We start from the raw sequence: 24078 nt of genomic DNA on the forward strand, positions 1-24078 counted from the left end.
AACAAGCGATGGTGAAGAACGTACACTGCTCACACACGACCAAATACTTCCACATCTCTGCCATGCACCCACTTCAACTTGTGCGGCTGTCTTGAGGAGCTGAGACTGTGAAAGAGTGGTGGGGTCTGCTCACGTAGTACTTTAGTGCAGGAACTGTCAGAGGCAAGGGTTTTCTGCTGGGTTTTACAGAAGAGTACGTCACGATCCTGATCCTTAGGTAGCTTGTAACATACATGAAGAACAAGCAAACATGCAGGAGAGAAACAACAATGGGGTGTGCCCCACATCTATAATGAGGACTGGCAGAGAAGACGGGGGCTGAAGGAGCTTAGCAGTGATGCTGAGGGCTTCAGCTGGGTCCATGAGGAGTGAGGAGCACAACAGATGTCAGCCTGACAACATTTCTGTGTCAAAGGGACAAAAACAAAGCTTTTTCCTCTGCTCTCACACCACCAACACTAGACTTCTGACATCAGATGCCTGTGTGTGTGGGATACTAGCAAGGAAGCAATCAACTTTGTAGCAGTAGATACCAGCTGGGTGTCCTCTGCTTTGATTCCGATGCTATCCTCCCAACCCCGCCCCTCCCCCATTTCAGAGACCAAGTGCAAACCCCAGTTTGTTTCAGCATGGCTCCTTCCCTGGGGTCTGTTCACTTCCTAGACTGGCTTACAGAGCTTAGGAAACACGTACTCAGGATTACTAGCTTATTCCTCAGGACATCCCACAGAGTACAGGTGGAGACACGCACAAGCCAGGTTATCAGGGCAGGATGTGTAGCCCTGTGCCTTCTCTGGGTACGTCACCCTCCACGTTTAGCTACCTGGAAGCTCTCCAAATCCTGTCTTTTTGGGTATTTTGGAGACTTCATTGGTTGTTAACAGGCTGGGTAGGGAACCCAGGGAGACTTGCTCAAGCTGAGTGCTTTAGCCTTCTTCATCTCTCTGTGCAGCATGAGGGACACCACCCCTTAGGAATGAGGGGGTTCTTAGGACCTTCAATGGGAGAAGGCAGGCCAGAATTGTTTATGAACAGCTCAAAGATAAAAAAGTTGTTGGTGGTAGGGAGGTTAGATTTGTTTTCTATGATCCACCTTCAGGAAGAGAAATTCTAGATCTGTGGCCTGTCTTGGACAGGGAGTTATAAAGCAGGAAGCGTGGTCAAAACCAAAAATATAGCCAGCCATCGGTGGCTCACACCTGTAATCCTAACTACTCAGGAGGCAGACATCAGGAGGATCGTGGTTCAAAGCCAGCCCAGGCAAACAGTTTGAAAGAACCTATCTCAAAAAATCCTTCACAAAAAAAGGGCTGGTGGAGTGGCTCAAGGTAAAGGCCCTGAGTTTAAGCCCCAGAACCACACACACACACACACACACACACACACACACAAAAGCAAAAATATATCTCATACTATCACAACTTCTTATCCAGATGAGGCTGATCCTCTAGTTGGTTATACTCAGTGGTAACTCTGGATATCATGATTGATCTCCAGAAGATGTCTAGGGAAACATAAGTAAGCTTCAAAATTTCAGAACACAGTGACGGGGCTCACTGTATTCTGACAACAAGTGAAAATTCCATTCAGAAAGTGTTAATTGTATTGAAGACATTATTTTCAGGTAGCAATGGTGAATCAGAGATGTAGCCTACTACTTCAGAGCTCATGGTTTTTAGAAGAGAAGAGAACAGCTTTCTGATATGAATACCAGGAAGCTAACATCCAGATAGAGAAGATGGCGAATCCCACCCTGTAAGAGTGAACTGTGCCACCGGCTGAAAGCAGAGGCCTTGCTTTATGAAGCAGTCATTTGTGAGCAATTACTTTACACCACCAAGCCGCTCGCCGTCCTGAAAAGTCGGGTAATGGAATGCTCTACCTCCCCAAAGTCTGCTCACTGTAAACAGTCAGTCCCTCCTTGCTGACTCAAAGGTTGTATAAACGCACTGCCATCAAATCCACCACACTCACAGAAATCCCTGCCTTACACAAGCTACAAAACGCCAACCGAATACAAATACAAGGAGCCGCTCCTACTGACACACACTTGGTATTTACAGTCTTCTAGCTATGAAAAGGGCTCCCCACGCTGCTCCCAGCCCCGGCTGCCGGCTCGCTGCGTCCTCTAGTTTACACCACACTGCAATAACATAAAGAAGGGCTTACTATTAATCCAGGTTTTACTACAAAGCGGCCCGTTATTCCTCTGTCAAACACTGGCAAGAGTGCCAAGTGTCTGTCATCCAGTTCAGGGGATTAAGTCCTCTTTTCTAGTGTGATACTTGTACCGATTTATAAAAATACAGATAGGGTTTCTCAGTGGTGGTCACAGTCGATATTTTGGCGTAGGTTCAGAAAGCAGAGGTTGACTATGACAGCTGGCAGGAAGCTGAGGGGAGAATACACGCTCCCCTCAGTCACCACGTCCCAGTTGCCACGGTGATAATCCTTCATTGAATGCTGCCTTTGTGCTTTGCTTCTCAGAAAACCTTAAGTAAACCGAAGTTGAAAACGAAAACGTGAGGTTGACTGAGAAAAGGGGGCACCGCATCACCGGCAGGTACAGTTAAGTTCTGTGACAGACTTCCATACACTAAAGAGAACGAATTAGTCCTAATAAAGGTATCACAGTTCCTTCGGGTACCTGAACATTCCTTTTTGGTGTGAGCTGAGCCTCAGTCAAACAGGAGCTCCCTTCAGACACCGTACCTTTCAAAATGAGCTATGTTCAGAATGGTTTTCAAATAAGCAAGCAAAATTGCTTCATTCTTGTCATGCGTGTTATTGTACATGGTTTGTGCTATCAAGTAACAAAGGGTAACTAGAAATTTATTTTAGGATAGACAGGCTTTAGTTTAGGACATCCATAAAGTACTCTGTAAATAGAACTTATAAAAGAAATCAAAGGAAACACGGGAAACCAGCCTTTCCCAAGCACACAGGTGAATGTGAAAAGCAGGTTTAGTTTCTGTCATGTTGATTATTGGTGATCATGTCAGAAAGACTGAGATGCTCTGAAGGCCATAGGGTTTGATGTGCTATTATTAAGTACTGGTGTTTACCTGACATTTATTACTTCTTTTTTCCAGTTCCCATCTAACGTGCACACTCCTTTGCAGTTTAGCTCAAGCTCGAACTCAGACTCAGGAACCCAACAGTCTCCCTCAGAAAGTGGAATGCTGGCGGTGAGAGCTGCTGTTCCTATCTACTGGCTTCACATAAATGTGCAGGATTTGTTTTGTTTTTTTAGAAAGTGAGGTAACACGCCTCTATCTGGCTGAGGTACGGACACGTGTGCACGTGCATACATGCACGCACATGCAGACACCAGTCAAGTTCTTTAATAAGATTTTGATGACAGACATGAAGTACTCAGAAGAATTCCTAGTAATCGAAAAGATTCTGGGTTTGAGCCCCAGATGAAAGACACCCTACTTACTGCAGGTGGGAGGTCTGGGGTTCTGGAGACTTCAGGAGCAAGAAGTTTCCAGGTACTGGCTAACACTGTGTCTGAATCTCTTTTGTGCTGCTTGATTTCCTTTCTCCTTTGTTTATTCTCTTTTGTCCCATAATATTTTTAAAATTTTCAAAACTTCAGATCCCCTGCTGCCACCCACCTGTGCCCTATAAGCTGCAAAACCTGAGTGAGTGACACCAATCTCTCTGACCCAAAACGGTGGTGTGTTTCAATGACTTCCTCATGTAAGGTGTTGAAGTCACATTGCTGTGATATGATGAAATCTGTGACACTTTTTTCCCTCAGGAAGTCTGTGAAATGGCCTTGAAAAGCTGGAATGGAATGCTTAAAGAAGTCAGCCACTGACATGCATGTGTTTACACGGGCTATTCTTGACCTTCTGGCACTTGGGGGCATGGGATCAAACCTTCTGATTAGGGAATTTAAGACTTCCTTAAATATTTTACACACACCATGATTTCACCATTAAATAAAACATTTCTTCATATTCCTTGAAAAGGATGTGCTGCATTGAGTATGTGTGACACACAGTTGGGTGGACATTCTAGCTGCTTCCTGGCAGCAGTTGTCCCCTACTCTGAGAATCATGTGAAGAGAAAAGGTTTCTGATGAGATTGTGTCATCCACCTCAAAAGTGCCGGGTTGAAAAGGCTCCAGGCAAAGTAAAGGGCTATTTGTGGCTTCTGTATTTAGGAGTTGTTTCTCAAGTTCACTCTTGGAAGAATTAATATACCCATAAATATCTTCTTTGAGAAATATTTAGCTAAGCTAAAAACCAATATCCAATTAAATTATTTTATTAACATTTACTACAAGGAGTTGCCAAATTATCTGACCTCTCATATTAAAATTTGTTTGGGAAGGGAATGGTTTAAAAAAAAAGAACCCATACTCTAATAAACATAAACCGTTTAGAAGACTCTGGTCTCCTCTATATCCTAGCAAAGCAGATTTCTGGACAACCCAATACTCTTCTGCCATTGCCAGATGTCTCCTACAAGGCAGTCAGACTGCAGGACACTGTTCACAGTGCTAGCTGAGAGATGGTGTGTTCCGTCACCAAAGGGGTACAAGCAGCCTACCTGGGTCATGAAATATTGCTTTCATGAGTTGCATTTTGGTAATGGGCCTTTGTACTAGATTGAAAAACTCAAAAAGCACCACTTTTTAAAGACCATTATTACATTTACTTTAAGGATATTATTAAGATAACTGACTCTTCACTAGATCATTTAGGTGACAAGTCCTCAAAGCTTGAGCTTTACTCTAGAAGGAGGTATACTCCTGCTTGCCCCCTGAGGACACTTATGCTCACTGTTTCTCCACAAGTGTTATGGTATTTGGGGTAGAACAATTCCTTGCTTGTGTGGCTACCCTCTGTCCAGAACAGTATCCCAGGCCTCCAGACATTGCGAATGCCAACAGGGCACTCAGCTATTGTGTCCAACCAAGCCGCCTACTCACATTTCCAAGCACGCTTGCTGGGAAATCACTAGATACGTGCTTTACTTCCTTTGTTTTGTCCACCAGAAAGCTCAAATGTGTCATGTTCATAAAATACCTGAGTAAAGCATTACGTCCTGTGTATCTGCATTCTAACTTCCCCAGTCTTGAACGTCCAATTTAATTTGTATTCACTTTAACTCGGGTTTTATTGTTAAAACAATGCAAACTCTTTCTTGAGCCTGCCTTGTTCGTCAATGTAATAGCAGGTTAAAACAAAGTATCACTGTGGCAGTGTGCATTTTTAACATTGACCAATAAAGTAATGGTTACAACCACCTCTCATTTAGCTCTTAAGAATTAATAAGGAATATGCTGAGGAAAAGAAAATATGTTTATAAACTTTCTATGAAAGTGACTTGTGTAAACAAAAATATCATTTATATAACCTTTATCTCCACATAACAGTAATTTTGAGTGCAAGAGCTTGCAGGAAGTACAGATGACTTTAACACTGAGTCTTTACTTCAGGTGGGAAGCTGTCTGAGGAAATCTAACCAGACACTTTCCTTTCTCCACATGAGCAGAAGGAGTTTGGTTCTGATTTAACAGCATGATCCCCTCAGACTCTTTTGCATTTTGAGTGCATAGACACTTCTGTTCAAAAGAGGGAAACTATTAAGCAACTCAATATTATTAGGCATTTTTAGATCTGGATTTGTCATTGAATCCAACATCTCTTCAGTGACTAGTTCCCCAGTGGTGCCTGGCTTTTTCACGCTTAGTGGTAAGTCACATACAATTTCAGTAGCTACTTCTGAAGGACTACTAACTCTGAAAAGTGAGCAGAAGACTAGATTATAATATCTGGTAAGTGATGTCGCTCTGTACTCTTCTTACCTTAGAACTGCAAACGGCTATGTTAGCAGGAAGCTGGGAAAACTGCCTCAACTCAAACACGTCCCGTGCCGCCCACCGGCTCATGTGGTTTTCAGCTTTGCTGGATCCAATCACGTTCTGGTTTGAGTGGATGTAAGCTACTTCCTGAACACCACCTGATGTGGGAGGAGACCGATGTTTACTAAGTGACTCATCACTAGTTAAAATTACCAACATTACATGAAAAGTAGTTTACACTTGCTTTGTCTCATTTCATTCACTTTATTTTTTGAGACAGGGTCTTGCTATGTAGCTTAGGCTGATCTCAAACGAGACTTTCCTGCCTTAGCCTCTGAATTGCTGGATTACAGGTGTGTGCCACCACACCTGGCTATGCTTGCTTTATCTCTCTCTAATTTATGATGGTACTGGAGTTTGAACTCAGGGCTTCACACTTGCTAGGAGGCACTCTACCATTTGAGCCATTCCACCAGCCCTTTTTTGTGTAGAGCATTTTCAAGATAGGGTCTTGAGAACTATTTGCCCAGGCTGGCTTCGAACCACAATCCACCTGATCTCTGACTCCTAAGAAGCTAGGATTATAGGTGTGAGCCACTGGCACCCAACATTGCTTTATTTTAATCCTCAAAAAAAAAAATTAACTTTTATGCTAACCTTACAGTCTTTTTTATTTTTTTGAAAAGAATTAAAAAGAGAGTTCAAATATGTTGGTTTAAGCTAACTTGGAAGTGACTTTTGCTTCTCACAAATATGAGATTTGCTGAGATGAGGTAATGGTCTTCCGATTTTAATCTGAAACGGGGGTTGTGACCATGAGTCATGGTCAAGGTCCTCTATGTGAATGTGTCTTCTGTGCTAGTGTCAAACAGCCACTGACTATTTTAAGGAGTGGTCCTAGTCTTACCTGTTGCTTCAGACTTGGAACTTGATTAGTGACAGAATGGGAGCATGGGGTTTTTGACCAGGGAGTTTCATTCGGCTGGCTTTGCTCAGTCTCATTGTTTGTGCTTTGTTTTTTTTGTACATACACCCAGAGAATGTCAAGATGGGAACTTTTGAAGAAATGAAAAGAAAATTACCTCAGCTTTTATCTGAAAAGTTTAAAAAATGACTACATTTTTTATTGACTTGCTTCTAGGCCCCTATAATTTATTTTGAAATTGTGGTCATGAAGGAAAGGCTAGAACTGAGGCCTGGGAAAGCCCTCAGACAGTCCTGGCAATGATCCTCAACTATGACCTCTGACACCGTGCTGGTCAGCCCTGACTCTCTCGGCAGAATGGCCAATCACACAAACCCACACGGTGTTACAGAATATGATAAAAGGGTTAGGCGGAAAATATCCTTCTTAAATTTCAAAACACCAGGTAGTATACATGGCACAGTTTCAAGACTCTCAGAAGTACTGTTCTGGTAGAAAATCTACTCAGATTTTAATGTTGATGACACATTTTACGCCTTATTCAAAATGGCATTTGTGCCATACTAACCCAACGCCTTTTGTGGTTAAAAAGAAAAACTCAACTGATTATTTAAAAATAGCTCATGTGATAACTCCTCAGACCTAAAACCTCACTGTAGCTAGTCCAGTACTTGGTCACAACAGTACCTGAGCACACATCATAAAGAACTTTGTTTCCTGCCATGCTGGGGACGGAACCGAGGGCTTGCCTGGTGCATGGCTGGCATGTGCTCCACCACGGAGCCAAACCCCCAATTCTTCCTAGTGAACTTTTAAGTCAGACTACTGCCATAAAAGATAGCCCGGAGTGTAGGTAAGTCTGAGGGACTGAGGCTCCACAGCAAAACATTCCTGTGCTTTATTTTTTACAGCTTCCATCACAGAATTTTCTGGGAGTAAGTCAGACACCTGGGAAAGCAATGTGAATGAGACGCTGGGCAGAAGCTGGTGGCAGAGCAGTGGTTTTTCAGTCCTTCTGAATTGCCACATGAAAACAGCAACTAGACAGCAAAACCAAAAGCCCATGGACAACTTCCCAACAAAGTTAGATGACAGGACGTCCCCACGCATGGGAGCGCTAGCATGCAAGCCAGTGGGGACAACCCACAACAGCTACAAACTGCATGAGGTCAGGATCTGTGTGAGGGAGTGACAGGTGCCATCTGACAGGCTCAGAGCAAGAGGCCCAGGACAGCCAATGGGCCACCTGGAGGCACTAGACCAGGAAGGCACTAGAGCATGCTCACCTGTAGGACCCACCACTGACCTGCCAGGGCTCCTGTCTAGGCCAGAACACAACACAGTGGAGAGACTGTGGGGCACGATCAAGATGAGCAGGACAGGGGAGTGAGTGCTAAGCAGGGGAGTGGAAATGATCTCCTGGAACAATGAACAAGGGAAAAGTATCAGGGTCAAGTCTCAAAGAAAGAGAACAGGAAGCAGAAAAACATCCCTGCCACAGAAACATGCCAGAAAGACGTGTTCACAAACAGACTAAAATGACAGCTGATTTCAAAATGAAGGAAAGGATTTTAAGGACATCAACAACACAAATCACCAGAGCAAGTCAGAGATGAGTAATGTCTTTCCTCAAGACAGACTCAGAAATGCAGACTAAGTAGAAGACAAGAGGACATAAACACAGCAGACAATGTTCTAAGAGAAACAGAAGGGAAAAGGAAAACTGAAAAGAATGGACTCATAAAGAGTTTAGGAAGCCGCGACAGGCTAGGTGTGGCAGTGCACCCCTGTAATCCCAGCTACTCTGCAGGTGGAGGCAGAGCTTGGGAGGATCACGACTCAAGGCAACCCAGGCAGAAAAGTTAGTGAGAGCCCCATCTCAATCCACAAACTGAACACAGGGTGTATGCCTGTCACCCTCGCTACTGGGAGGCACGAGGAGGACCATAACAGAGGCTGGCCCTGGGCAAAAGCACAGACCCTACTGGAAAGCAGAAAAGGGCTGGAGGAGGGGCTCACGTGGCAGAGCACCTGCCTAGCAAGTGTGAGGCCTTGAGTTCAAACCCCAGTACCAGTATCTGAGAATATACTGATCCAGAATAAACATCATCAGGACACGATCCAGTAAAATAAATGGACGACAATGGAAAGAAAGAAGTCCCTTGAGTATCTGGGCACAGGGGGAGCACATGGCCCCTCTCTGTGCCAGAAAAAAACAAAACTGTATGTTTAAGACCCTCAAGAAAACGAAGTGTGAGCTAAGGATTTTATATCCAGCCTAAACTGACTTAGTAGTATAAGGGTGCAAGCCGTTATCACGAGAATCCCAGGGAAATCTGTGTTCTCACGAACCCTTCTGGAGGAACCTATTGGAAAGCAAGCTCCAGACAACCAAAATGGAGAGAGAAACACTGCCATAAGGATTGATGGAGAACACTGAATTTACAAATGCCTGTAAGCAAGAACAAGTGAAGTGAAAGGGGAGGAACACCAACTGCGATGTCAGTATCTGACATACAGACACAACGTACCCACTGCATCCATTTAACAAGGGGAAGAGTGAGAAAGCATGGGCAAAAACAACAGAAACACAAAAACAAAAACCCAGAGTTACTTCCAGTGATCACACTGTGGTAGGGTTACTTTATTCTTTGACTATTGTGTAAAAGGAGATCAAACAAGATTTATGGGCCATCATAATGAAAGCATTCCCTGTACTCTTCTGAACCAGAATGATCGGTCAGGAAGCAGCTGTACTGAACTGTCACAGAAAAGAGGTTCCATCCCTGAGTATGACAATGGAAGCAGTGATGTAAACTCATTACATGTAAATGTCTGTGTACACACATAAGATATTTACAAATGCCCATATACTTGTATGTATGTACATTAAAATACATATAAGTGTGTGTACAAAACACATGTCACCAAAAAGTCCCAGAAGTAACACCAAGCCATTAGTAGCAGGGCTCACTTCTAGCGCCAGGCTGTGGCTTGAAACACTTTCTCTGTAGAACAAACTAAGGCTTCTTGGGGAAATGACTGGCTCCAGGTCAGGGCAGACACTGCCGAAGGCGATCTTGGAGTGTCTTACCACAGTAGCTAACAAGGAAGTCTTCACAGATGACTAGCTTTTGCTGGAAGAGCTCAGGAACCAAAATGCTCATGTTAAGTGGCTCCCTCTGGCCGAAAATGGGGTACCTAAGCCTCAAAGATGATACCAACTGCCAACAGACTGACACCCATTCAGTTCGTTTGAAGCAAGGGACTCACAAAGCACTAAGAAAGAACAGGTGCTCTCCTAAGGATGCCATGGACATCCTAAAACTGGCAATCAAAGAGGAATTAAACTGTCTTCTGCCTTTCCTATGTGAACCACTACCACTGGCCAAGCAACTGCAGACGAGGGAAAAGTGTCTCTCTATAAAAGCATTCTAACTAAGTAATAAAAAAATTGGAGAGAAGCAGAAAATAGCAGTTTGCTACACTGAGTAATAAGGCAAGCATGAAGCATCACGGCTGGTAAGATCATGCAGAGAAAGCAGGGTGACTTGGTGCTCTGCGCCTCCCATGGTCTGCCCAAGCACCAACTCTTGTCTTGCTGAGGGCTCTGAAGCTGGGTGTGATCTGGTCATTTGCAGGTAACAGAGGACAGAGGAGCATGTTCTACTGCACTGAGAGTACATGGTCAGCAAGATGCAGACTGAGGGAAACTCTACAGATGCCCGTGTTCTCCAACAGGTAAACTGTGAGGCAATGAAAGGAGGGCAGGAGGATTCCTGAAGATTGAGAGAGACCAGGTAAGACTAACAAAATAAGTGAACAAGCCTGAGCTGGAATATCTGGGGCACACATCTGGGTGGTGAAACTGTAACCACGTAGCCCAGGAAGTACCATGCAGCTGAGCAACTGGTACTGCTGGGGCAGAGGTGGAGCACGGAGGAATCCTGGGGAAGAGGGCAAGACAGTCTACCTTGCTATGGGAGCTCCTCCCTTCACCTGCAACTCACCTCCTTCCTTATTTGTGCCTCACTGAGCATGGTGATAAACTCACTCAGTAATCTCTCACGAAACTATGTGATTGGACAAAGCAGTTATGGAGATGCTATCAGAATATACTTGTAGTTACCTAAAATTTTATCCATTGATTCATACATCTGCTCTTGACCTGCAACTCTCTCGTCTGAAGATGTCGCCAGTTTTCTGGGAAGGGAAGTGCTGTTTTTCTGATTGTGGCTAGGTGACTTTGAGGAGAAACTGATTCTGTCTTTTACAGGTTTTGCTCCATGGCTCTTTTTAGTGAAGTGGCTGATGGATGGCTCATCACCTGAGGATGAAGAGTCTTCGATGAGCTGGGAGTTACAATCCTCGTCTGCTGCGTGCAGCTGGCCTGCTCTCCTCATTGCTTTGGGAAAGTGGTGGAGTTCCCTTTTGTTTGTCTTTTTTCTCTTAAGTCTCAATGAGCTAGCAGCTCCTTGAGCTCTTACTGTTGACTTGGGGGGAACTTCAATGTCATCAGATTCATCACTAACATCACCGGCACCTTTTCTGATGGCTGTGTTCTCCAGATTCAAGGCTTTTGAGATTAGTCCATCTCCTCTGTCATTAGCCACTCTACAGTTCCCCATACTTCTGATTTCTGCAGAGTCTTCAGATCCATCTAAGGGTGTCTTAAACCTTACCCGACTGTTGGGGCGTCTCCGAGCCGCACACTGTGTGGGAAAGATGACATCACTGTCTTCTGATTCTGTGCCATTCTCTGAAGTGCAGTTGTGTTCAGCTGTGGTTTTCATGTTTTTCTCCTCGTCAGACTCAGAAGAAACACTCTGTTCTATAGTCTTCTCACTGTTCTCAGCAGCACAGTTTTCACTTGGATTTTGGTTGTCGTCTAACTTCTGGTGCTGTGAGGTGCAGACAGAGCCATGTGTTTCCCGACCAGTAGCACGCTTGGCATCGGCTGCCAGGCCAGCGGGCAGCTCCTCTGCACTCTCATCGGTAGAGGCACTACTGCCATCGCTGTGCCCACCTGCTCTGCGATTTGCCTCCAGCACTGTGGAGAAGCCACACTGGAGTAAGGTGAGCTGTCCTGAGCCAGCCAAAGCTTTGCTTGAATCTGGCGCTTTGCTCTTAGCTGTCTTTGTTACTGAGGCTCCCACAGAGTCCTCGTCACTGAAGTCACTGCAAAGATCACACACTTCCCTCGCCAGCTGCTCTGCAGACCCTTCTGGTCCTCTGGGCTGTATAAGAAGCAATGACAGAAACAGGACAAATGACATGAAATCCATCACACCGAAGGGTGTGGTTAACTTTGGGCAGATAATTCAGATATGAGTATATCACTTGGTGTTTCCTAAAAGTAAGATATTTAATAAATAAATGTTAAGGATTCAATATTACCATCTGGCATAGTCCTCTCTTTTCGAGTATTCGACTTTCCGAGATCAATAGAAGTCTAAGTAGAAGTACCATGTGATCACCTCGTTTTTACAGAAAACAGAGTGGGGTGGTCAGTTTCTGAGATGCAGGAGCCCGTGATTCTGGCCTCAAAAGTGAGAGCAATGACTTGTCGCTCAAAGCTTACTGGGGTTCACCTGGGTCCAGCAGGGGCTTCCAATCATCCTTTAACAGCAGCACAAGTTCATAGGAGTTTAAAAAATAAGGAGTTCACAAATGCAAAATGGCTTGTTAAAATAAGGTTAAGTGCAACTGAATCTTGATCATTAGAAATTAAGAGAATCCTGAAGTAAAACTTGCTACAAACTTAAATCCAATATTTTCCCATTAATCAGACAGATCCTTCATCTTCCTAAAACTGAAGCTTTATTGATACAAGATCTTGGGAAAATATTGATACTTTTGCCACTATTTGATATTCACATATTCATCCAAGTTTAAAAAATGTTCAGCCCAAATTCAAGATGACTGGTTGGCATAAATTTACAGTTAAATCTCTAGAAACAAGCAAGAAAAAATGACCACCAACAATAGAAAAACCTCCCACATACATTTTTTACCTCTAATAAGGCCTTGTGATAACAGCACAGATTTTGCAGTATGTGAGACAAGAAACAACCAAAAAGATCTCAAGATCAAGGACGAAAAGCAAATCAAATGCCTGCTTTGGTTTAAGAGAGAGACTTTGATACTTGCATTTAATACTCTTAAATGCAGGGCTGTTTCTCTGCTAACGTGCTGTTTGTGAAGAGCTGTTGACTTGGGTTAGGTTGCTCCCATTGCCTACCTGGTCACTTAATTTGGATTTAATTTTAAATTCCAGCTTTATAAGAATTTTAAATCGACATAAATCATTACTTTTATTCACAGTCCTCTGACTGTATCCTTGATAATTTAGAAAAAAGGCCCTTTTTTTTTATATGTTGAAAAATGAAGGAAAGAGGCAAAGACACTGAAGGGCGTCATGGTACAGGTTTCACGTCTCCAAGGCACTGTGGGCTGCAGGGCAGACGTGACTCACCGTTTCTTGCCTGGGTCCTGCAGGCCCCTCTTTCAACCACGTTGAGGCCGTCATGATCCCGGCTTCCACCTGCCCTTCTCTCTACAAGGCCCAAGAAAGAACGCAAATCACTAACTGCAGAGTGCAAGAGGGGTGGGGCGAGCATCCAGACAACCAGCTAAACAGTAGCAACGACTGGACCCTGGAGTGGAGAGGAAAACAGAGTGCTGCCTGCTTTAACGTTCTGATCCCGTAAGGGTCCTGTAAGAACTCAAGCTGCGTTACCATGTCTGATGTCTACTGCTGTTCACAAACTCCAATTGCTCCTGTTCCCCTCAAAGGAAAGTCAAGCTTCCCAGCTGGCCTGCCTCTGTCATCCTTCTTACCGCACCTCTTGCTCCCTGTCTACTCCGCTCCAGCCATTATTGAAATCACGCCAGGCATGCTCCTCCCTCACACTGCTCGTTCACTCTCTGTGTGAAACACACTTTCCTCTCTTATCTTGCTCAAGACGAAAGTGCACACTTCACAGTGAGGGCAGCGCTGGCCTCCCATTCACCAGTGCTAGAGAGTCGCCACTTCCCTTTCCCGCCCTGCTTTTACCCTTCGAGTCTATCATAACATGCTGTGCATCTCACTTACTTACTCCACTCTTACCTGTCCCCACACCGAATGCCTATCCTATCCTCTTACACAGGCCAGCCCTACGACACACGCTCAGAGAACACTCGTGAAAAGAGCTCTCAGGATCCATCTCTAGGGAATCCTCGGAAGAGAAAGGCAACGCAAAGTGGAACCAAACTGCCCAGAGTCATGAGATCACAAGTGTTACATAAATTCAAATTTTTACATCTTAAAAAATGCAAAGGGCTTACAATAATAGAATTTTATAACATCGTTTGGTCAAAAGTAGCATGAGTATAATGAGGCCTGAGGCCTGATTGACTTAAGTTCTGGCTAAGGAAAAATGAGCAATTTAAATTCAAATTTAATTTAATAACTAAATGCTAATGATATGCCCAGCAAGGTGTTAAACATGTTATCACAAACGAAATGAAGGAATGAATGGCCCTGCCATTTACAAACACTCCTGTAGAAGAAACAAGATGTACTTGGGACAGCCAGTGAGCGAAAGAACGCTCACTCACTAGCTTGTCCCTCAGTTTGCCTTACACAGTACTGTGTATCAAAGGAACAGTGGCTACTCTCATAAAATAGGGAACTAACCCATATCACATTCAGCAGAAATCAGGGTAAATAATGTAATGCTTGCTGATAGTTTTATAGACACAGATTTTGAGAAAGTAGGCACGTCAGGGGCAGAGAGCTCAAAGACAGAGGAAGAATGGGAACTAACAAGTGCACGAAAGAAACAGCATATTCAAAAACAAGGGCAAAAAGGAAAAGCTGGGCTTAAAATGGCCACTCAATTCAGAATCGAATCAGTTAAGCTGGGGTGAGAATTCAGCAGTAGACATCAGCCATGGTAAAGCCGGTCTGAGAGTTCAGGACGCAGCTATCTCTGGCAGCGGTCACTGTGAAGTGCCACTGGACTTACGTAGCATGTGATGACTGGTATTACACGTATATACACGTTGCTATGTAAGTGTTCACTTCCACCCCCACAGGTGGTCTTCTTCCTTGATTTTCTTCAGGTGCTTACTGACTACATGGAGGGCACTAAGGCCTGGAAGATAGGGGAGATAGTTTGACATTCTCTGAGACTCTGTTTCCTGATTCATATGGTAAAGAGACTGAAAAGGCTGATATTCCAGAGCTTGGTGATACCCATATTAATACTGGGCAGCAAACAGGTTCATATTGTTACCACTCTGGTTTATTAAAGAGCTTAAAGGTACTTCAAAAAGACACAAATCCTCACCTGGAGAATAAGAGATGCCTGTGTGCCGAGGACAACCATAAGTAAGACAATCTCATGTACACTGGTGGGGAGTTTTTCTTGGGAACAGAAAACAAAAGTCTCCATGAATCAGGACAGTACATCTCAGGGAGTATTTGGTAACTTCTAATGAAAACACATTTTACAATTTTGTTTATTTAGGAAAATCTTATTTTTTTAGCTTTTGACTTCAACAGCTGTTTTCAAACTAAAAACTTCTCTCTGCCAGTCTGAAAATGGCCATGGAGGACACACTACCTCATGTGAGTACCTGTATGTATGTGTGCACTACTCACAACATGCATGGGGAAACCTTAAGTTAGAGGTACAGCTCACTTCCTATTTCTCTAAAAGTAGAAACTCTGAACATAGGTGTTTTTGATAAGGAAAACCAAAAACTTCTCTGAAAGGTTATCAACAACTGACTTTCACATTTCCTGAGGAATTAAACTACTTAAAATATTATTGAAAGGTCAGAGAACAATGTCATACCTCCAGGATGTCCCTTGTAAGACAAGACCCTTGGGGTCTTAGTCTGAAGAGGTTGGAGATCCCAAAAAGCTCTCCTCGGTGCTCTTTTGATCCTTGAACTGCTTCAAAATATCGCTTGGCATTTTCACTTCCAACCACCACACAGTGAAGTTGCTAAAACAGAAAAACACAAGACATTTTCAAAGTGTTTGCTCCGACCATCTGTCAGAATTTCCTGGCATTGCCGTATACAGCTTTAGCTGGAGCAGGCCGAATCTTCTTGGGGAGGAGGTTTTGTTTTAGTTCCCCTGCCAGACGTTGCCATTATGATGAAATAATAATCTGGCCAGGCTCACCAGAGCAGAGATTTTACACTTCCTATTCTGTTTCCTAACCACCGAGTTAAGATTACAGCTGCATGGAATATACACCTGGCAGAAATGTGTAATAATGAAAGCACATGCCTGAATACACTTCTCCTTTTTAAACTCATGACAACAGAAACTATTAAAGCTGGTAACTACTCTATCACTAAAGTTAAATGATAATCTCAACTAATTATACAATAAGCATGTCGGTGTCAAACTAATTATAGCATGATTACATCGCCAACTCACAGTGACAACCCTATCACGATTGTAGAAACACTGCATCTTTGAAACAATTCTGAATACAGAGAGAACATGGAATCTTTAAGGACCCACTCCATTTTAGTATCAACATAAATGTGTAGTTTTTGCTGGATATTTTCCAATATAATATAAATATGTAAAATTTAAACACAATCTGATGGGCCCCATGTACACTTTAAAAGTAAGAAATAAAAGCTGCACAGAGTGGAAAACAACCCCAGTCGATTGCAGAGGTTAGTAACAAGTGATCTTGACTATTTTGAGTACTGTGAAAGTTATTCTAGGTAACTAAAATTCCTATCATTAACAGCTGCCACTTTACTGAACACCTTCTTCATGTGATTTTACATTCTCTTATTTAATCCCCATGACCTTATATTATACCCTTTCAGAATAATAAATGGAATTTCTCCATTTTAGAAATAAGAAACTTAAGTTTAGAAAAATTAAGTGACTTACCTACAGGTGCCAGCTAAGAATTGTCATTTCTAGGATCTGTACCTGGCTTTGGCTGGACCGAAGGTTTATACTGCTAACAATTTTTTACTACATGGTGGCTCTCTCAAAACGAGACTCTGGGAACCTTAGTTTGAAAAAGTCACCCATCATGTACCAATTTCATCAGCTAGGTCCCAGAAACATAAGCTAAAATCCTTTTGAATGCAGACTCACACAGCGACTGGTGCAATGTAAGGACCAGGTCATCTATGTAACTCCTGCTGGGGACTCCACCTTAAGTACTGACGTTACTGCACTGTGGGTCTGTCTACTAGCCACAGCCAGCCGGGGAATGTCCAAGCCTTGAGTTGTCATAAGCCTCTTAGCAAACTTTTCTCACAAAATGTGTAGGAAAGCACACATTATTTTCATACTTAAGTGAAGTCTCCCACAGTGGATCTGGTAAAAGTGAAAATCAGGTGCTTCCATCTGTAGGCTGACCATAAAAAATTCCATGTACAGCTCAAGAGGGTTTGAGAAAAAATCAGTAATTGGAAAATACAGCTTAGTTTCCACTTTAAGAAAAACCCATGAAAGGTACCAAAATGCTTGGATTTCATGATAATGACAGGCAAGATACGCAAGAAAAAGAAGTGAACTGCTTCATCATGCTGAGACGTTCAAGGCCAGCGTGACTTATTCATGTCTTTCTCTCTGATCCAATGCTCTGCCTTCACATCTTCATCTCTGCTTTCTCTCCCTTTTATTGGGCCCATGCAGACAATCCACTTGGATCAGGGGCCATTACTCAGCGTGCCACAGTAAAGCAGTGTACAAAGAATGTGGAGGAATGTCAAAGGACACCGCCACCATGATGAAGGGGTCCCGACTGGCCAGCCACACAGCAGTTCGAACATCAAAGCAAACAGTGATGCTCAGTGTAAGGTAGTATTACTAAAAAGGGAACCGTGCCCACAGAGATGAAATCAATACATAGGCGAGAATGCTCTTTTTAAGTGGTAGACCATCGACCACTAAGAAAGAAAGGATAATAGAAAAGAACCATCACAGCCGACAACCACCGTAAACGGCAGCTCGAGGCAGGAGTCACTAACGAATGTTAAAGCTGGTAAGTGCGATCTGATGAGAAGCGGGACACTGGCAAAATCTTGGGTGGTCTCCCCATAATCTACTTATCAACCACAAAGGGAATGTACAGCCACTTTGCAATGAGAACACCTGGCAGGCCACCATCAAGTGCCTTTTGACTCGTGCAGTAAGAATGCAGCCTCTGTGTTATTCTGTGGCATTCCTGCCAAGACTCTTGGCCTGAGGCTGGACCTAACGTGAGGAGCATCCTACACAAGTTAAGGTCTTGTTCTTTAAAAGTGTCAAGGTGGTGAAAGACACGGAAAGTCTGGGTAACTATTAAAAGTTGAAGAAAACTGAGGAAACACAAATAAGTGAGACCAAGATCCTTGGTTGGCCCTGGACTAGAAAGGAAGAAGGAGGCCCTTGCGAAAGCTGGGGACTCGGTGGGTCCTGTGGATTACAAAGTGATGATGTATCAGTGCTAAGGCCTTGACAGCTGCATTTTGAAGGAGAGGGGGAGGAAAAATCAAGTTGCAGAATAATATGTACAGCTGTTCTTAATGCCTAAAACCAAGTTTTGGGTACTTGCAAATGGGAAAGTGCCCTTGTTTTAAGGAAGTACATCCTGGTGATAAATCTGTGACTTGCAAATAGCTCAGAAAAAGAATAAAGATAGTGGCTGAAAGAGAAAGTAGACATGGAAAATGTCACAAGTAGAGAATTGGGGTGAAGTTTGGGAGTTCTCTGCACTCTTTTTACAGTTCTCTAAAAATTTCTGAACAACTTACATTTGTATGTATGTATGTACATAGTACGTATGTATATCTGTGTATATATATATATATATATATATGAGATGGATTTCTGAATGCTGAAGTTTAGCTTTTATGTCATGCTCCAAACCTGAGGGAGCAGTTGCCGTGTAAATGATGTTTTTATTTTTAAAAGTATAAAATATCTGAACATATTTCACCAAAATGAAAGTCTGTTTCCAGCAGTGCACACTGTTTGAACATACCCTCTAGGTCTCATGTGGGCAGTGATAGCTATTCCTGTACATGCATGGAAATGGCTTCAGGAATAAATACCACTGATGCACCACACACACTGTTCCGCGGTGCTGCCTTGAACACCCAGCGGTGTCTCCAAGATCCTGTGACACTAGTACATGTATCTGACTGTGATCTTACAATTTTTTTTATCTGTTTCAGAGTATTATGTAATATGGGCACATCAGGATTTATGTTATCATTCCGTTACTATTGGACAGTCAGGCTGTTTCCTTTTTCAATTTTAAACAAACACTAACAATGATGAATATAAATTCTGTCATCCTTTCCTATGTATGTACAAGAGCATTTCTGTAAGGCCAGTACCAAGAAGATGCTAAGCATCTTAAAATGCTTAAACCAGCCTCTAAAAATAAGTGTACCAGGAGTATTCTCACTAACAGTATCTGGGTCCCTCCTCACAAATACCCCCGCCACTAACAACAAACAGCACCCATTTCCCCACCTCAAAATATTTCAAAACAAAACCAAACTTAAGAAAGTTTTTGCTGGGGTGGTGGCTCATGTCTAATCCCAGATGCTCAGGAGATAGAGTTGGGAAGTTTCACAGTTCAAGGTCAAGACTCCATCTCAACCAACGAAGTAGTTAGACATGGTAGCATGCATCTGCCATCCCAGCTACATGAGGAGTATACAAAGGAGGACGGGGGTCCAGCTTGGCCAGAGGCACCTGAAGCAAAAAGGGCCTGGGGCATGGCTTAAGTGGTAGAGCACCCACCTCGCAAGTATGAGGCCCTGAGTTCAAGTCCCCAGTACTGCCAAAAACGTCTTTGCAGAAAGTGCAGAACACAATCATATCTTATTTTGCTGTCTCTGGACTATGAATGTGTTAAAAATCTTCTCGTATATACAAATTAGCCATTTGTATTTTTCCTTCAGAGAAACGCCTGCTGGCAATCTGTATTGGCTGGAGAAGTTCTTCACTGTATATACAGCAGCATTTCCTCCTCACCAGTTTATTAGGCTCTCAGTTCCTCTGTCGTACAGAAGGTTCACGAACAAAGCTTTCAAACTCACAATGTTTGCCTTACTTGCTATTCCAGGTCCCTAAGGCTGCTGTATGTAACAAAATACTACAAAGTCAGTGGCTTAAAACAATAGAAACTTATTTTCTGACAGTCTGGAGGCTTCAGTCTGAAAGCAAGGTGTCCCTAGGGCCACCCTCCTGTGGCTTCACCGGTGAGCTCTTAGCAGTTGATGGCAATCCTGAGCACTGCTGGCTCAGAGCCGCATCCATCCAGTTTCTGCCTCCACTGTCTGGAGGTGTCTGTGTCCACATTCCCTTCTTCTTCAAGAACACCAATGATCAGATTAGAGCACACCCTAATCCACTATGGCTTCATCTTTACCTCACCTGCAAAGACCTGCGAGACAACACGTTAAGGCTTCAACTTGCCTTCTGAATGGGAGAGACACAAGTGAAATCGTAACAGAGGCTTTGCTAGGAGCCCTTGATATTTATGCTCATGAGAGAAGCTGGCCTGTACTCATCTGTTCCTGCAATATCTTTGTCAAGTTTTGGCATGGGGATTCTTCTATGAAATGAGTTAATTCTCTTGTCCTTTTATACCTGTTACTGGTGGCGTGTGGACACATGGTGTCCATCCATCCTGTTGAGAGCTTGGTGGGTCTACAGAACCAAGACGTTTGTCTTCTACCTTGCATGCTTCTTCAGAGTTAGGGTTTCTTCTTTCTGTTCTCTTCTTCAACTACAAGAGTCATGTTACACTTCTGGATCTGTCTTCCATCTCTCCTAACTCTTCCCATTTTCTGAGTCTCTCTAGTGGATTCTTTCCCTATTGCTTATTCTTGTTCCTGGAATCTTACAACTTCACTTATTCTTTGACAATACTGTAAAAGTGTCTTTTACTCTCTTGTACTCTGTTTTCTCTGATGTTAATTCTTTCCTTCCCCTTTTGGTGACTCTGGGGTCTGAACAGGGCCTTCAGCTTGCCAGGCAGGCACTCTACCACTTGAGCCCTACCCTTAGCCCTGCACCTCTTCTATTTGAGTGCCTGTATTAGTTTCCTATGGCTCCTTTGACAAATTATCATAAACTTGATGCCATAAAAAATAAAAATTTATTCTCTCACAGTCAGTTATCAATGAGCTGAAACAGAGGTATTGACTGAACCACATTCCATCTGGAGGGGAGAGCACATTTCGGTCTTCCTTAGGTTGTGGTACATCATTCCAATTTCTGCCTCTATGGTTACACTGCCACCTTCTCCTCACTGTCAAATGTTCCTCTGCCTCTTCCTCATAAGGACACTTGTGCATAATTCAGGACAATCTCCCCATCTCAAGTCCTTCATTTGATCACATCTGCAGAGGTCTCTCATAAAGACACTTCCATTTACAGGCTCCAGGGATTGGGACTCGTATTTTTGAGGGTCATTATTCAGCTCACTATAGTGCCTTTTTCCTACGGCTTGTTTTCTAAACTATTCAGGAGTAATTTTTGACTATGTGTTCATTTGCCTTTAAACATCTCACATGCTTATCTCAGCCTACTACTGTACATATTTGAAGCAGGGTGGGGGCAGTGCAATTATTTAGTCTTCTGGGCAACACGAGAGAGTTTCTTATGGGTATTAGCAAAAATTTAGAGATCAGTCTTACTTCTTTGCTTACCTTGTTTTTACTTACTGTTCCTAGTTGAGAACAGACACCTCTGGTGGCTGCAATTCGGTATAATGGAGGTAAGACTGTGAAGGTTACACCACCATACAACATTATCAGTGACACTCCAAAGACTTATCCCTTCTTTCTTCAGTAACTGCTAACTCTAAGACTGGAATATGCAAGTTGCACCTACCATTTTCAGTAGTGCCCTCCTGGCTGCGTTTCACTAATTTCTTTCTTTAATCTGACCAAAGCTGACTTCTGTTTTTCAGAATGCCTTACAATTTCTGGGCCACTGAGAAAATTCTTCTTGGTTTCCAACTTATTTATAGGTTTTATATTGTTGTTAAGTTTTTTTTTAATCTTTCCCCCAAAAGTTTTGAGGAATATTGAAAACTGGAGTGTGTCTACAGATACCCTTTGTTCAAATTCCAAACTATATTTAAACCGTATTTAATTCCTTTTCCTTACTTGACCACCATCTTAGCTTTGTATGTGTCATACAAAGTTCTGAAAACTTAAAATTACCTTGTTTCATGAAAACTTTTTATTATATATCATTATATAGTGTACAACAAACAGGTCATTTTATTTCATCAAATGAGCCAAAATGAATAGGTAAAACGGAAATATATATATAATAATGGGTTGAGAAAAATTACATGATTGAAGAAACAGTCTTACTTGTGATAAGTCTAAGACAGTATTCTAAAGAATAGGTTCTAAGATGAAAATATATCGTTTTTTTTAAGAGTGGATACATGGTTAGAAAAAATAGTATTTTCGAGTAGTTGTGTTAGAGCAAAGAATAAAATATGAGCTGTTTCTTATTGAGCTAAGTGGTTTAAGGAAAAACAAAAACCACTGTATACAGTTCTATTTTTAGGCTAGAGAACAGAGCATCAATGTAAGATTGGATCATTCTTAGGATAACTGCCACCACATGTGGCAGAAGTTCTCAAGTAGACGCCACCCAGACACACAGGGAGCAATTCAAACTTGAGACTTCTACTCCAGCCTCAGACGCCTTCCAGATCTGAAATGAGCACTCACGTGTGAACTCAATGGAGCAGTAACTAACACCTTGAGCGTATGAAAGAGGAAGTGCCCTGTTAGATGAACACTAAAGCCCCAAACACAGTACTGAGCATGCCTGAGTCCTTGTCCTGTAATCTCATTGATAAGGGCGTCTTTGTGCCTCAGTCTCAGTCTGTGCAGTATCTCTAAAGATTCCTGCTGTCCCAGAGGTGGGGGACCAGTGTCTCTGTGCACCTGTAATGCATTTGTAGCACTGTTGTATCTTGGTCTACAGTTTGGAGGTGTGAGCACACCACTTAAACTGTCATCTTTGGTCTCCGGGGAGCTAGTTAAAAAGGCAGAATCTTGGGCTGTACCTAGACCTACTAAATCAGAATCTGTACTTTAACAAGCTCCCTAAGTGACTCAATGCACACAGTGCTCCAAGAAAACTCTCAGTACTAAAATTCAATGAACCTACGAATTTGTTTCATAGAAGTATATTTTACAATCTTATTAACATTCCATATTATAGACAAAATTAAAAACTTTTACACAAATTTGTACCTAGTTTAAAAATAAAATAGACCAACGTTCCAGGCACCAGTGATTCAAACCTGTAATCCTAGCTACGCAGGAGACAGAGATCAGGAGGATCGTGGTTCGAAGCCAGCCCAGGGAAATAGTTTGTGAGACCCTATATTGAAAAAAACCTATCACAAAAAAGGGCTGGTGGAGTGGCTCAAGGTGTAGGCCCTGAGTTCAAGCCCCAGTACCACAAAAAAAAAAAAAAGGACAAATATTTTATTTGTTAATTAGAAAAAGGGAAGTCCATTTACCTGCTTGTACAGTTGTCTCAAATACATGATCTCCTCCACAGTTCCCAAGGAAATCAGCCTGAACACCTTGACATCTCTGCACTGCCCGATCCTATATGCTCTGAGGAAGATGAAAACCAACAAGTCATGCAAAACACTTGAGGCAGCTTTTGTACATAAAGGTGGAATATTTAGGTATGCCATATTATTTAGCAATAATGCAAATATATATATCCTATAAAGACTAGTTACTGAGGAAAATCTTACAGAGAAAATATACACACCAGCCTCATTTCTGTTATGAACACCACTGTCCAGTGTGCAAGAACTTTTACTAAATTCAGCAATCCTTAATGGTGCATTGTTACTCAAGGATTTCATTTTTATGAAACTCCTCCAAATATAAACTAATCCACAGTGAGAGCAAGCTGATTGGGTGGCTTGGGGATAAGAGAACATAGAGGGGCAGAAGAGAGAGATTACAAAAGAGCACAAGGAGAATCTGGGGTTGATGGATGTGTCCATTATCTTGGTTGTGGTGATGGCTTCACAGGTGCACACAATTGCTAGGGCCCAATTTATTATATGTCAATTATTCCATAATAAAACTGTTTTCAAAAGCAGAACAACAAGCAACCCCAGCCCCACCAAAACCTGTGTGAAAGCAGGTAGTCAACTGGAAAGTCTGTGAAAGTGCAGATTTGGAGTTCTCATCCACAGAGTGGGGTCTGACTGAAGGACTCAGGTGACTGGTACCCCTGGTACTCTGATGCAGCTAATTACAAGTCTAACCTGCGTCCCCATGATGGTTACCT

At 42.8% G+C, this 24078-nt stretch overlaps 1 protein-coding gene across 5 annotated transcripts in view; it reads right to left on the reverse strand.

Annotated features, from left to right (window-relative positions):
- Ercc6l2 (ERCC excision repair 6 like 2) overlaps positions 1-24078 on the reverse strand; it is a 118896-nt gene that overhangs the window by 18709 nt on the left and 76109 nt on the right. For all 5 annotated transcript variants that reach the window (XM_074052562.1, XM_074052561.1, XM_074052564.1 and 2 more), the window contains 5 exons: positions 23285-23384; positions 15593-15745; positions 13222-13302; positions 10876-11983; positions 5825-5979 (listed from right to left, as the gene is read on the reverse strand). In XM_074052562.1, coding sequence (XP_073908663.1) covers positions 5825-5979; positions 10876-11983; positions 13222-13302; positions 15593-15745; positions 23285-23384 — 1597 coding nt within the window. The remainder of the gene's footprint in view (positions 1-5824; positions 5980-10875; positions 11984-13221; positions 13303-15592; positions 15746-23284; positions 23385-24078) is intronic.

Source organism: Castor canadensis, chromosome 13, assembly GCF_047511655.1.
Source record: "Castor canadensis chromosome 13, mCasCan1.hap1v2, whole genome shotgun sequence".
NCBI classification, from domain to species: domain Eukaryota; kingdom Metazoa; phylum Chordata; class Mammalia; order Rodentia; family Castoridae; genus Castor; species Castor canadensis.